Source organism: Apodemus sylvaticus, chromosome 5 (genome assembly GCF_947179515.1).
Source record: "Apodemus sylvaticus chromosome 5, mApoSyl1.1, whole genome shotgun sequence".
Taxonomy (NCBI): Eukaryota; Metazoa; Chordata; class Mammalia; order Rodentia; family Muridae; genus Apodemus; species Apodemus sylvaticus.
The window spans coordinates 40,592,973-40,607,472 of NC_067476.1; the positions used below are offsets into that span (position 1 = coordinate 40,592,973).

General features: G+C 43.7%; 1 protein-coding gene across 5 annotated transcripts in view; it reads right to left on the bottom strand.

Annotated features, from left to right (window-relative positions):
- Nucleotides 1-8,640: 8,640 nt before the first annotated feature.
- Rbms1 (RNA binding motif single stranded interacting protein 1) overlaps nt 8,641-14,500 on the bottom strand; it is a 218,177-nt gene continuing 212,317 nt past the window's right edge. For 4 of the 5 annotated variants that reach the window (XM_052182557.1, XM_052182560.1, XM_052182561.1 and 1 more), the window contains 3 exons: nt 13,755-13,835; nt 12,122-12,206; nt 8,641-11,387 (listed from right to left, as the gene is read on the bottom strand). In XM_052182557.1, coding sequence (XP_052038517.1) covers nt 12,129-12,206; nt 13,755-13,835 — 159 coding nt within the window. In that variant the 3' untranslated portion in view covers nt 8,641-11,387; nt 12,122-12,128. The remainder of the gene's footprint in view (nt 11,388-12,121; nt 12,207-13,754; nt 13,836-14,500) is intronic. The other variant, XM_052182559.1, reaches the window with a different exon arrangement.

Genomic DNA, 14,500 nt, shown 5'->3' on the forward strand with positions numbered 1-14,500 from the left:
TGCACCACCACATCCCTGCAGGGGCAACATTAGAATATGGAGGCTCTACTTGGAATTTTAAGCCTGAGACTGGCAGAGCCGCAGTAGCCACTGTCAGACTGGAAGGGGCGTTTCCCCAAGCTAGGGGTTGGGGTGGACCATGAGCAGTAAGCCATTCTAGCTGTAGACTGGTCAGCTCCTCAGCTGTTGTGCCTGTCTGTGAAAGCCGTGGAGACATTAGCTGAGGAACGGAGGAGTCTCTTAACAGGGGAGTTCATTCATGCTTGGCCAAACCCAGAACCTTCGTTTTAGGGATGGAGAGGACCTTTCATAGTGCTCCTGGAGGGAGCAAATGTGCCTGTACACAGCTCATTTATGCTCAACTGTACTTGGGCTTAACACCTTTGCTCGCCCCTCACATGAAGGCTAGCCCTCTCCTAGATATGGTTCTTCATGGTAACCACTGATCTTTACCAATCACTGGGCTCTTCTGTTCTATGTATGCCAAAAAGAGGCATTTCTTGCAAGAAAGAGAAGTACCGTGTCTAACCTTACAATGAGTATTATTCTTAAGACATCTTACACAAGCTTGTAAAACAGAGGCTAGGAGTGCGGCATGATCTAGCTCTTGCAATCTTAAGTCCCGAATGCTATAGAGACGTGTGCACAGACACAGCTGGAGAGGTGTGCAAGCATGCTTATCACAGTGTGTTTACAACAGCTTCAAACTGGAGAGAACCATGCACTTTCCACTGGTACCCAGTGGAATACTATGTTACATTAAAATAAGGTATAGATATGCAATACACTTAACAAAAGCACCAAAGGCTGTGACATTCTAAGAAGCAGAGACATAAACGGCAAGGTGGTCACAGAGCTGAGGAGAGGTTGGACTTTACTCGGGAGCTGGAGCAAGAGTAGGATAAGGATACAAATGACCAGAGTTGTACAGATAGCCAAGTGGATCACAACCTGATCAGATGCATTCCATTGGAGACATGTTACTATTCCCCGTGGATATTGACCAGCAACTCCAGAGGTTGCCCTCTGCTCTCCACATTCACATCTGAAGAGACACATATGCATATTGCTTATATACACAATAGAGACAAGGCCAAAATAATTCTCAAGATTGGTTTCTACCCTTGCCTTCTCTCAATTTAATAAGGTACAATTAAAATCTAAAAACTGTGTCAAAGTTAGGGAACAGACACCATGACCAAGACAACTCTTAAAAAGACAACATTGGGGTTGGCTTACAGGATCAGAGGTTCAGACCATTATTATCAAGGTGGGAACATGCCAACATCCAGGCAGGCATGGTGCAGGAGCTGAGAGTTCTACAGCCTGATCTGAAGGTCACCAGAAGACTAGCTTCCAGGCAGCTAGGACAGGGGTCTTAAAGGCCATGCTCACAGTAGCACATTTCCTGCAACAAGGCCACACTTCCAGATAGTGCCACTCCCTGGGCCAAGCATATTCAAATTACGGCAAACTGCAATAATAAAAAAAATGTTTAATGAAGTGATTCAACTGGTGAGCAATGTCTCCAAGTGCCACGAAGCTGGTTCTTGCTGGAAGGTACTGGAGAACTCCCGGGAGGCCCAGGTCTCTCTGATGATCAGTGTGGGGCTTGGCATTATGATGTCCAAAATGGCAGCTCTCTGCTGGTGTCTTAGAAACAAAGAAAGCCAAAGCTGGTGGCTGAGTTTGTTCGCTAGGTCACAGCTCTCGGGGAATCGACCGCTCAGTGCATCTCCTTCCCCTCCTGTATTTTTCTCCCATTTTCCAGCCTGGCAAGCCCCTTAGAACCACCCGCCGTTCAGCATCGCTTTTGTTCATTCTCTTTCTCCTTTGATCTCTTAGTCTCGCTTTTCATTTATTCTCAGTTGCTCACTAGCTGTCCCAACCCTTACCGTGTGCCACGTGTCAGAGCTAAGGAGATTTCAGGGGACCAGAGGGCACTCACGTGATGCTGTACGGTAGAGCCCCTCAGAGCTGCCTGCTCGGGGTGTACAGGGCCACTTCCTTGCCAGCCTGGCCCCGCAGTGGGAGGAGTTGGAGCCTGAGGGATTCAGACTGCAACTTGTAATTTGGGAAGTAACAGATGGGAGACTGGTTAAAGAAGGGTTGATCGCATGGATAAGCTAACCAGGGATACCAGGATTCTGGTTGTCAGAAATATAAAAGTGAAGGAAAGTGGATTCTGTGGTTTGAAATTAGAGGTATGCGGGTAGAAGTCTGTGTTTCCCAGCCTGTGTTCCGAGTAAGGCAGGTGTGTAATTCTGTGTATGTGTGCCCTCTGCATGCTTAGTGTCAAGGATTAGGAACAGCGATGTGTTGGGAATAAACTTTATGTTCCCAGATCTTAGCATCTAAAATCCACTGAAAAAGAGGTAGAGAGAGAGAGAGAGAGAGAGAGAGAGAGAGAGAGAGAGAGAGAGAGAGAGATGATTCTAGCTGGAGCAGAAAATGATCAAGGTAGACCAGAAAGCAAGACAGTGTTTATAAATTGACCAGGCATGGCTGAAAGACACTCTAGCACTGGCCAAACTCAGTATAATGTTGTATTAAAAGTGTAACTTTTTAAAAGAGCAGTCAGTGCTCTTAACTGCTGAGACATGGGCTGGAGAGATGGCTCAGCAGTTCAGCCCATGGCTCCGCAGTTAAGAGCACTGACTGCTCTTTTGAAGGTCCTGAGTTCAAATCTCCATATGGTGGCCCATAACCATCTGTAACAAGATTTGATGTCCTTTTCTGGAGTGTCTGAAGACAGCTACAGTGTACTTACATATAATAAATAAATAAATCTTAAAAAAAAAGTGTAACTACTTACAACCCATTGAATAAGATGAGAAAACCTGGATACCTATTCATTACAGATAAGGGAATGAGTAACAGGGTGAGAGCGTTTCCATGATTTCAAAGTACTTCCTACAAGCTACTTTGTAACTACCAAGTAGCAAAAGGTAACTTTGTGGTACAATGGCTGGCAGATGTCACTGTGGTTACGTGAGAAGCAGGACATCACTGGAAACAAAGCAAGCTGACATCATGCTTTCTCGATGGAAGGCAGCTTTACTTGGAGGTAATCCTGCCAGTGGTGGATGACCCAGAAATGTCATATCCCAATGGGAGAATATGTCCCCAAATAACTGGTTCATAATCCTCGATTGTACTGAAGTCATGAAAGTCAAGGACAGATGAACTACTTCATACTGAGAGAAAATCAAAATGGGACAATGGAGTGCATTGTGGGATTTCCAGCTGCATCATTTTGCAACAAAGAACAACTTGAGACTCATTGATGGAACCTAACTGTGGTCTGAGGGTTTATCGGTGGAAACATTACTTTCCTTATTTTCATAGTTGAATCGTTGATCATACAGAACTGTCCTTTGTCTGGAGTCATAAGCTGGTATTTTTTTTTCAAATAGATCAGAGTTCTTTGTACGGTATTTGTGACTTTGGTGTTTAAAAAAATTTAAATATTTACTTCACCAAATGTCATCCCAGTGGGGACACACATTATAGCAAAGAGAAATTTCTCTTTAATTTAGGAGAAGGAATGAGGACTAGTGTTAACGGCATTTGGCCATAGGCCATTCAGGACCCTCTGCTCTCTGTCCTCAGCTCTCAAGGGTCTGCTGGCCGGCAAAACAGGGATGTACCACCATTTGTCAGAATCCTCTGAAAAGGTACTGTGCAAGGGAATGGAAGGTACTATTTGCTTGTTCTCCAGTACGCTGGTTTTGGGACAGACCACTTACTCAAGTGTAGTCTAGTGACAGCCTTGAATGGCTGCTTCTGGTGAAGGGGAGAGTAGATAGTGTCCTGAGAGGAGCTTCAAATGCTCTGTAAGCCACTAGAAGTATTGTGAGCTCATGCACACTCTGTGTGAGTGTAAAGCGAGAGAAAGGAGCTCTAAGAGGAATGAAGTATGCGGGCTAAGAGCCTTTGACTAGAACGTACAATTCAGACATTGGTTAAGAGAGTCTATAGCATCTCAGAATCACTTGCAGAGAATAGTCCTTTGCCATGCCCCAGAAGAAATCTAATGAACAGATATTCAAGAACCATTACAGGTACCTGCTGATTTGCAGTCTATAACCATGGCCAATTGACTGTTGGTTAAAAATATCAGAAAGCTGTGTGGAAAGCATCCGATATGATTAAATCTACACATTGGAGACAACATAATGCCTTCCTGATACTTCGGTAACTTCAGAGCAGGAGGGGCATAGAGATGTCAACTCTTGGGCATCTGTTCCAAGTCTCACTTGGGCAAGGGCAGAGCTGAATTATCTGTTTGTACCTGTCACAGGTCTAGGAAGCAGTGAGTGTTCTGCTGTGAGGCTCATCAGTGACAAGGAATAGATTGGTGTGCCAGAAATTCTCAGGAGAAATGCTGTGGCCCCTCACAGATCTCCCAAACTTCTTACATAGTTCCTGTGTTTCCTGTATCTTATGACATTGCCACTTCAATATGATACACTTAACATTTCTCTCTCAAGGAACAATTCATTCAAGATCATGTCATATTACCTTGCTTTCCAATATGTTATACAGTATCTTAAGAAAAAAAATGTCTATTCGGTGCCCACAGAGAGTGGCAGAGGCACTGAATCTCCTGGATCTAGAGTTATAAGTGGTTAAGGGCCTCCTGGGTACTGGGTACCAAAGATGGATCCTCTGGAAGAACTGCTGCAGTCTTAGCCACGGGGCCATCTCTCTAGCTCTGGGACAGTGACTTTTAAATGGTGAAGACCAAATCAAAGTTGCAGTGTTAGGAGCCCAGCCATTTGCATAGTTATAGACATAGATAATAAAAAGTCCCACAAGCCTTTCCATAAGGTCTTCAGCCACCGCTAAGCACTCTGAAATACATTCTCAACTTCCATACTTAAATATGTCACACTTCAGGTTGTATAGTATCTACAATTCTGTATTCAACACCTTGGCATGAGTACTTTTCTGGTCACCCAAGTTCTCTTCAAAATGACTTCACTGTACTCCCTTGCATGTTCTTAATCATAATTAACTATTGTGATTTTAAAGATAACAAAAGCAACACAAATTTATTTTTCTCATATATTACATCTCAACCAGTTTCCCCTCCCCCCCTTCTCCCAGTCTCTCCCTTCCTTCCCTTTGCATTTTCCCCTCCCCTAGATCTACTTCTCTTCCATTTCTCCTCAGGAAAGGGCTGATCACCCCTTGTATTAACCGGATGAGGCCACCCAGACAATATAAATTTTTATGAGCTTCACATTCCAAGACTCTATCATGCTCCCAATTAGTCAGGAAGGAGACTGTCATGAGCCTTAGGATGGAGCAGGGCAGGTGGTGATCCTTGTCACCTAGTGACTGCTGTCAGTTGAGGTACATGGGGCAGGCGAGCCGCTGGGGTGGAGTATGCAGTCAGCAGTGAGGGGTTAGAGGTAAACCTGAGGAGGTGGTGTTCAGCCCAGAGAGGCCCAGCGCAGTTGGGTGACAGTTGCTCACTTCAGACTGGCGATTCTGGCTTACTCCAGCTGGCAGAACCAACGCTGGGAGGTGAAATGGTAGCAGTCTCAGCTGGGCAAGAAGATTTGAAGGCTGTTATAGAGGCACTCTGTGAGGTGTGGGGAAGCATCAGTCGAGGCGTTCGAGCAGGGGCACCGCTTTAGGGGCCTCGAGGGCTGGGGGATGCCTATTCTCCTTTACGTTCTGTGTCAAAGAGAATGATCAAATCTTTGAGTCATACATTTTAGAGGAATAACAGTACCGCAGTGTGTGTTTAAGCCAGCGCCTCCTGCTTTTAATTCTGAACAGCTAGGGAGACCTGCTGGTACTTTCTTGTGCCCAGCTTCGTGCTTGCCAGGCCTTTGGCTTCTTCTGTTCCATGGCCTCCTCCGGCCTTAGAAACCCCACCAAAGTCACTCTGCAGTCTATGCAACAAAGCCCACAATGTGGGCGCTTGTTCCCATCTCCATGATTAAGAAGACTGTTCAGGCTCTTCCACTGAGACCCAAATTTGAGCAGTACATGCTCTGAGACATTCGACACTCTGGCAGTCGGCCTCGAAGTCCTGTACTGTGTCTGGTCTCTTTCTGGGCTCACGCTGAAGGTTGAACAATAAAATCCTCCCTCTAGTGGCTCCAGCTCAACCATGATCTTACCCTACAGAGACGAGCTTGAGTGTCAGATACTCTGGAGCCCACGAGGAGGACTGAGGTTCCACTGCTGAGCACTTGATCCCCCAAAGGCTATGCATGCATGCCTCCTGGCTGTGCCAGCGACCCCAGATCCAGACCAGTGCACCAGCAGCCACCGAGCACATGATCACTACCCTGTCCCTGGCCGTGGTTGAAGATGCTGATCTCACTGCTTTGCTGTTTGAGAAGAATCTGCCTGGCTTCCCTCAAGCCTAAGTTCTGAGGCCTCTGCCCTACCTCAACAACTGGACACTTCAGGCTTTTTGTGGAAAGGGGAGGAGGAAGAATGTGATAGGTTGATGATCTTTGTTGCAATGTTACTGGGTCTCTCTCTTTTTGGCTCTGCGGATGGGGAGAGATTGTGTGTCAGTATTTAAACAGCCCCAAATGAGCTAGGGAGCATTACCCGCTGATACTGCATTCATGCTCCCTGGACATAGAGAGGGCCACCACTCAAGCCATGGATGCTGGGGTACTGGGACTCTAGCACTCCCCAACGCCACCAAAGGCAGCAAGCACGCACCCAGTTCAACTGCTGTATCCATCATACTTTTCCTTTTTCCAACCTGCAGTTCCACCTTCCCATTTCGCAGACTAGAAGGTAATTTTGACACCAGCTAACCTCCCAGCAAAGTTTGGCTTATCCACTAAAGTGCTGTCCCTTGTCTTTGTATACTAAGTCAATATGTGACTAGGACAAGTTCCATGCACATAGGTGTTCCTGAACTCCCGTGAATGGCTAGCCCGTGTCCGTCATTCTGCATGAGAATTAGAGTCCTCCATGAAATTTATAAGGGAAAAATACCTTTGCACTGCACACACATGGACTATCTTCCTGTCATTATAAACATTACGATATAATTTTTAGACAGCATTGTTACATTAGGCATCATACAAGATCTAGCAATGACTCAAACTATATAGGCAGTTATATGCAAACACTACACTTTTATTGATTGATGAGTATATTGTAGTTCTCTTCCATCACACCAGAAGAGAGCATCAAACCCCATTACAGATGGTTGTGAACCACCATGTGGTTGCTGGGAATTGAACTCAGGACCTCTGGAAGAGCAATCACTGCTCTTAACTACTGAGCCATCTCTCCAGCCCCCATGAGTGTATTATTTAAGGGACTTAGGTATGTGTGGATCTTGGCATCTGTGGAGTCTTAGAACCCATAGGCCTATGGATACCAAAGGATGACTGCCTAATGCAGTGCTGGACACTCAGAGAACTTGAAACAAACGCTGGGAAATAAGGTTAACAAAGCTCAAGATGCCATGCAACCTATTGAGTCCCCTGGCTTCTGCCATTATTCACAGGGAAGGGCACATTAGTGTGTCGTTGGTATGCATGGTGGGATCCATACTTTATATTCTTAAATGCCATTTTCGTCTGAGGCCAGGAGTCTGCTGGGCTGTGGCATCTTTGCCTTTGAAGTATTGGTCAGCATCCAGGGGACATACTTCCTCTTCTCTAGGATCCATCAAGAACCGGGTATGGGGGTTTCTCAGCTGTGCCGAGTTAAAAAAAAAAAAAAAAAGACACGCCATCTACATGTCTCTTAGCTATTCAGACTGCACTCCGTGGACTTCAGGAGTCCTTCAGAAATGACGGCCTGCAGGATAGTGCCGTGGGTTGACTCTGGGATCACATGGTAGGGAGAGAACTTAATGTATGCAAGTTGTTCTCTGACTACCAAGTGTGCACTGTGGCTCGTGAGCAGCCGCCCATCAAATATATGCAGAATAACTGAATGTGAGAACTGAAGTGGGAATTCTGTCCTCTCCACCCCTCTCGACCACCTGGCTGAGTCAATGGACAGACAGTACTATAAACTAAATTAAACATTTGCTCTGCTTTGGGGAGGTGTCAAGCGTTGGTATTACATGCCTCCAATAAAGCAAGTCAGGGAGGGAAAAGAGATTTCCCACCCCCCAGCCCTATCCCACAAGTGCTTCATGGGTGCCTCCAATGTGGAAAACAGAACCCACTTTTAAAAGGCTGTAGTTTAATATAAGGTTATTTTGACACATTTGTGCTAGCTGCAAACAGGAAGATGTCTTTATTTTGTTCCAAACAACGGGTAATTAGTGCAAGGGCACCTAGGATGTCTGAGGCCAAGGATTGTTGCCAATACCACAAAAACAAAACAAAACAAAACCAAAAACAAACAAAAAACCCCAAAACTACAAAGCAGACCATGAGTGGGGAAGTCTGGACTTATGCCAAGGTGACATGTAATATCTAAGGTCATAGCACAGCTTTAAACAAGTAGCAGCACAGGGGTGGGAAGGCTTCTTATCTATTTCAAGAAAATGGAATTTTCAGTCCATATAGAACCTGACATGATTTTCAACTCAATTCTGAAGCAGTCTACTAGACTGAAGAGTGCGGTCAGAGGTGAGGTGACGTTTTTTGATGCGTGGCTTCATGTACTTTCAAAAACCGACAGGAAGAAGAAAGTTTCAGATGTTTTTATTCAAAGGTTCTCAAAAGAAATAAAACAGAAAAAGCTAACAATCTGATCAAATGTACAGTTCAAAAATGTCTTTTGGCGTTTAACAAGTCCTAGGAAAGAAAACTACAGAGTCATCTTGAACCGGTAAATAAGTCACCACTGGCAAGTATGTAGCACTAGTAGAACAAAAATAAAAAATTAACTCTCTTGATCATATAGATATCTCTATGAAAATCTTTTTTTTTCAATCTGTACAAAAGGTCTTTCTTCATAAATTAATTTTTTTTTTATAATTTAATGGCTGTCTACTATGTGATGTTTAACTGACATTTTTTTTCTTTTATATGTACAGAGGTTGTTTCCCAAATCTGACCCAGACGAGTATGGCACTTAGTTCAGACATACCTAGCAGCAGATCTTCCCTCCCCTACGGACTGAGCTAGCAACTTTCTGTCTTAACTAATGGAAAAAAAAAAAATCAAGTAGTGAGAGTCTCGGGCTGATACACATGCTCGGTCCATGGAGGGTGCTGCCCTCAGTCTGGACTTCACAAAGCAGAATGTTTTGGGGAGCGTAGAACCAATAATACCACAACTTCTTATAAAAAAAAAAAAGAAACAAGAACAAAACCAAAAAAAAAAACCACATTTCTCTTCTGACTATGTAATTTTCACTAGAATCTACACTTTCAGAGCAGCAAGGACTTTTGAAACTATGAAATGTCACTGACATCATCTATCATCAAATACGAGCAATAAAATTTAAGAACTAAAAAATACTCAAAAAGAAATAACTGCTTAGCCCTAGCTCCTGAGCTAGGAGGATTTGGTCGGTGGAAACAGGGAGGGCCAGCAACCTGTCCCAGCACAAAAGAAAAATAGCCTCTGAGGTAGATAACTGATCATGTACAGCTGACCAGACAAGTACACAGTTTTGGAAGACAACTTAATTTACCATTGCTTTTAAAACGTATGCAACTGCCTTAATAAAAAGAGTGTTAATAACAGTGAATTACCGCATATGTACTAAAGTAGAAATAACTGTATTTATGAATCAGGAATTTCATAGTTTCAAAGTTGGTTTTCTTTACACGCAAACGCCTGTAGTGATGACATCAGGAGGGCCGCACTGCCTGGGTTCAAATCTTCCTTCATGCTTTTTTTTTTTTTTTTTTTTTAAATTTGTCTCTGTGAGTCCATACATCAGTTAAAATTATAAAACCTAATGCAAAGGTACAAAAAAGGCACATTCTCCTAACCGCAAACTGGTCCGGCAAAAAGAAAGGGCAGACAAGATACGACGCTGACGCAAGGTGGCTGGAGCTGCAGGCTACTGGCTCGTCGGTCTTTGGTGAAGTTACCTTTAAAAGTGCCGAGTCTTTTTTTTTTTTTAGTTTTTCAAATTTACCTAATAGAGAATGAGAGAGAGAGAGAGAGAGAGAGAGAGAAAGAGAGAGAGAGAGAGAGAGAGAGAGAGAGAGAGCGCGAGCGAGCTAGTAGCCCATCGGTTTGCTTCTGTTCATATCTCAGCTTAGGTTTGAAGAGAAATCCTTACTTTAAGCTTTCACCATTTAATTTCAACAGCAACACCATCCCCCCACCCCCATCAGTTTCTCAGATCTCAAGTGTGTGGTTCTCCTTCTAAAGCACTATTGTTAGTATAAAGGACAAAACATTCAGTGACTCCCCTCCCCCACCCCCACCCCACCCCCAGCCCCAAAGCTACCTACACTAAATCTAGAACATCATTAAGTTTTTTTTTTCTTCCTGAAAAAAGGCAAAAAAGACTTTACATTGCATCATACAGCAGATATCCTAAATCAGTCGCACTATCAGGGGAAACTGTCAGTGTGCAGCCTTACAAACAATTTACCCTATTAAAAGTCCCCCAGTCAGAAAATGTGTTTCACACAAAACAGTTTTCCCTCCTTGCACTTTCCTACCTTACATGTTATGTGAAAAATCATTAAAAACACCTACTACATATTTAAAAAAGCCAAAATTTCAGCAACTTTTATTGACTACCTTTTAAAAGCCCTAGGCTGCCGCTTTACAAGGCCTAATAGACCAGCCCATTTGGTCAAAGCATTCTACATCATTAGGTTGAACTAACTTTACTGAAACAGCTACAGCATCAAAAGAGTTAAGGCAAATTGGAATTCATAGAAAAGGATAAGACACTTCACACTACATCGAAAGAAAAGCTAGGTACAGAGAGTGGGCCAACACTGAGTTACAGGGACACTCGCAAGCACGGAACACCATGGGTGAAGTCAGACAACTGAAACTTCAGAAAGCCCATTTCATACAGCTGAAAAAAAAAGACAAATTAAACACAAAATGAACAAAACTGCAAAAATCCGGTCATGCACTTGGATAAGTCTTCGTGGTCTTTGTGCATACCCAGAAAATTGAAGTTTTCTTTTTCTCTTTTTTTTTTCCTTTTTTTTGCATCATTATATTTGATAAAAATCTTTGATTTTTTTTTCCGTTTTTTTTTTTTCCGTTTTGTTTTTGTTTTTTACTAAAATAAACCTGTTCAGGGGAACAGCTACTAGATGAATTTAAGGGTTTTATGCACCTTATAGAACTTATAGCAAAAATAGTTTTAGTTGATTTCATTATAAATAACGTTTTCAAGAACCTGTGCAAAACTGTCAATAATTTCCTAAAGCACAATTGATCAGAAAAATCCATGATTGTTCAGCCTTCACACCCTTCTTCATGTAAGAACTCCCTTCGGTACATCTGGAAGAGAAAGATAAAAGACCAATGTCTTTGCTGATTTAATAAACAGGTGTCTTCGTCATCTTTTGTCTTAAACAGATGAAGGCCATGCTCATCCATGGTGGCAGACGGAGGGACGTAAACTGGGGACCTGGGGGTCACTTTCAATTTCTCGAGTCTACCTTTCAAACTCGGGACTTGCAAAAATATTTCCTTCCTCAAGGGAGCCGGCCCCAGCCAACTCCACATGGGTCTCAGAGGGTGATTTAGTGAGATCAACGAACACCACAGACCATCCAGAACCTGGACTCCGTAACAGTTATTTGACTAAGATATGCATGGCAGAGTGAAGTTTGGAATTTGTGACTCCAGTGAGAGCTGGTAATGCAATCTTTTTCTCCGAGGATGCTAACAACCTGAATTCATAGCCGAGATGTTGCTGATCTTATGAGACTTGACTAGGCAACATCGTAATGCTTTCTTTACCTTCCTTAGTCACTATTTAAGCAATATGATATTAAGATGCCTCTATGATAGGACAGTTTTGGGACCCAGTATGTTCTATGAGGCCTTAGATTTTTATGAATGTTGAGGTAGAGAAAAATATATTTTATTTCAACATAAGCATTGTTTGATATCTAGACAGAATCTACAAATTCATAAGCACATTAGATCTGAGTTTGGTCTAAGCATCGTTTGATAACAGTACCCCAGACTGCTTCATTGGAGCCCTGCAGTTAGACTTTCCCTCATACCTCACAGTTACTTATTGGGTGGAAAGGGATATGGAGAATGGTCATTAGACGTCTCCACAGCCACCTGCTGCTGGCCACTTGCTTCCTGCAACAGAGCAGAATGCATGAGACAAGTTAGCAATGAAACCGTAACTCTGCTGCTAAGGCCTGAGTCCAAGGTCATACACCGCACGAACACTCTTCAAAGGGAATTTCTCAAAAGTCAAATAGAGAGCTTCTAAAGGCGAATCACTGCCTCAATGCAGATGAAATGTGACAGACCCCCAAGAACCTCCCGTCCAAATGTTTAACTTAAATACGGATCAAAGAAATCTCTTGGCTTCGTCTCCTTGGAGCCACATAATGTTTATAATTCGGTTATTTTCAGATTTTAGAGTCTGAGACGCAGGGTGCATATGTTGTGTGTCGTAGGCCCACCCTCCCCAGAAGGCATCAGCTACACCTCACAACTTATATATGTTGAAAAATGTCAGTCCACTCAGTAAATGGAAGCAGGGCCTGCGGTGCAGGGTGTGTAGCCCGGGAAGGTGGAAGGGTTATAGGTTCACAGCCTGCCTGGTTTACAGAGTGAGGTCACGACTTTAAAGGGTCATGGACATAGCCCAGTGGCAGAAAAGTTTGTCTGGCATGTGAGAGGCCTTGACTGGACCTCTACTAAAACAAGAGTACACCAGCAGTAAAACGAAAAATAAAGCCCTTTGGATATTTTGCCTTGTCTCAGTTCAAACTGTGTTTGAGAAGCCATGGGTCAGGCGTGGCTGACGTAGTTACAGAGAACATTTTTGCTGTTCACTGTTATGGAGGCTTCATGTTGTGAAGAACTGCACATAACAAGCTGTGGGTTTAGGCAGTTGTTGTTCAAAGTTGTATGATCAAGTAAACAATACAACCACAATTCTCAGGAGCCTTTGGGATCTGCCTCCTAGGTCAGATAACTGGACTAATAGCTGCTTCCCTGGGACTCTTGAGGATACTCTGCAGGCAAACGCTATGCTTCCTGTCAATCCATAATTCAGCCAGCAGACTTCTTCAAACACAATATATACCAAAATAATAATGAAGAATAGTTAGCCATAGAAACAGGTCTGGTTTTGCCTGCTTGCTATAATTTAGAAATGCAATGTTTTCTTTTTTCCATTATCTGAATTATGACTGTTTTTCACCCCCCCCCATAATTATTATCACTGATTCAATCTTTAGTACTAGAATTGCAAACTCCAATTTTACTTTAATGTGCCTGTATCATTTTGGGGGTAACAACACAGGCCTTGAAGTGGCACGGACTCTGTACGAGATCAGAAAGGCCGGTGGTCTGGATGCTGCAATACCAATCTGCATAGGGAGAGTATGTTACAGTTCAAAAAATAATGCCCAGTGTGCTCTTCCTGCACCCATTGCTTTCTGTTTGTTGGTTTTTCCTTCTCTGAAGGATGGCCTAGCTATGTAGGCGAAGCTGGCCTGAACCTGTTGCTCCTCTTGCTTCCACCTCTCTGATGCTGGGATAGCAGGCACATGTCACTGTGCCTTGGTAAAGTATTTGACTCTTGATAACTTTTTGTTGTTGTTCTATTTAAACGATTCAGATGTAAAAGTACCCACTGCCGCAGGGGCCACCTGGATGCTCTATACCAACCTCAACGGGAACCGCCGCAGTCTGCATGTGTGTGTACTGTGGCAAGTAGGCTCCTTGCATGGCCGATGTCGCAGGCATGTACTGAAAAGGAGAAGGTGGTCAGGGTATGCAGAGGCAGGTCACGCATAGGTCAGATTCCTGGGGTGGTGGTAGTACTGGGATGGATATAAAGTACTTAGAAGCCTCAAAGAATGCATCTATATGGGCATTCTTTAATGCATCTTTAAGGGCAGCCCTTAAAGCTTGACTACGTCTTCTGAAAGGCAAAGGAAAATGTTTTCAACCCATCAAAATGAAAACCCTATGTTTCTTTGAATTTATCAACAACAACAAAAAATTTGCCCATGTGAAGGTCATTAATGTTTCTCCTCTGCAGTAATTTAGTGTCGTCAATGTATCATAAAAATCTCTCCTCAAGAGGCCATGCTATTTCTCTGGTCACTCTCTGAATTGATCCCTCACTGTCTGTGCAGGGAGAGACCCGAAAGGAACCAGGGGTGAGGCCAGGGGGCCATTCTTAGCCATCCTTAGTCCATTCCCGCAGTCTCCTTTCCTGAACACAGGTGGGTTTGGGGCCTGCTTCTGGGCTCTGGATTGTTCTGGGGTCACTTCTCATGAGAAGCTGTGGCTGGTTTAGGATAAGAGGGAAAACACAGTGCCCTTTGCCTTTTACAGCCACCACAGACACGGGTCTGCGCCGAACGCCTTTGCCCATCTTTTACCTTCTACGCTCTACAAATACCAAG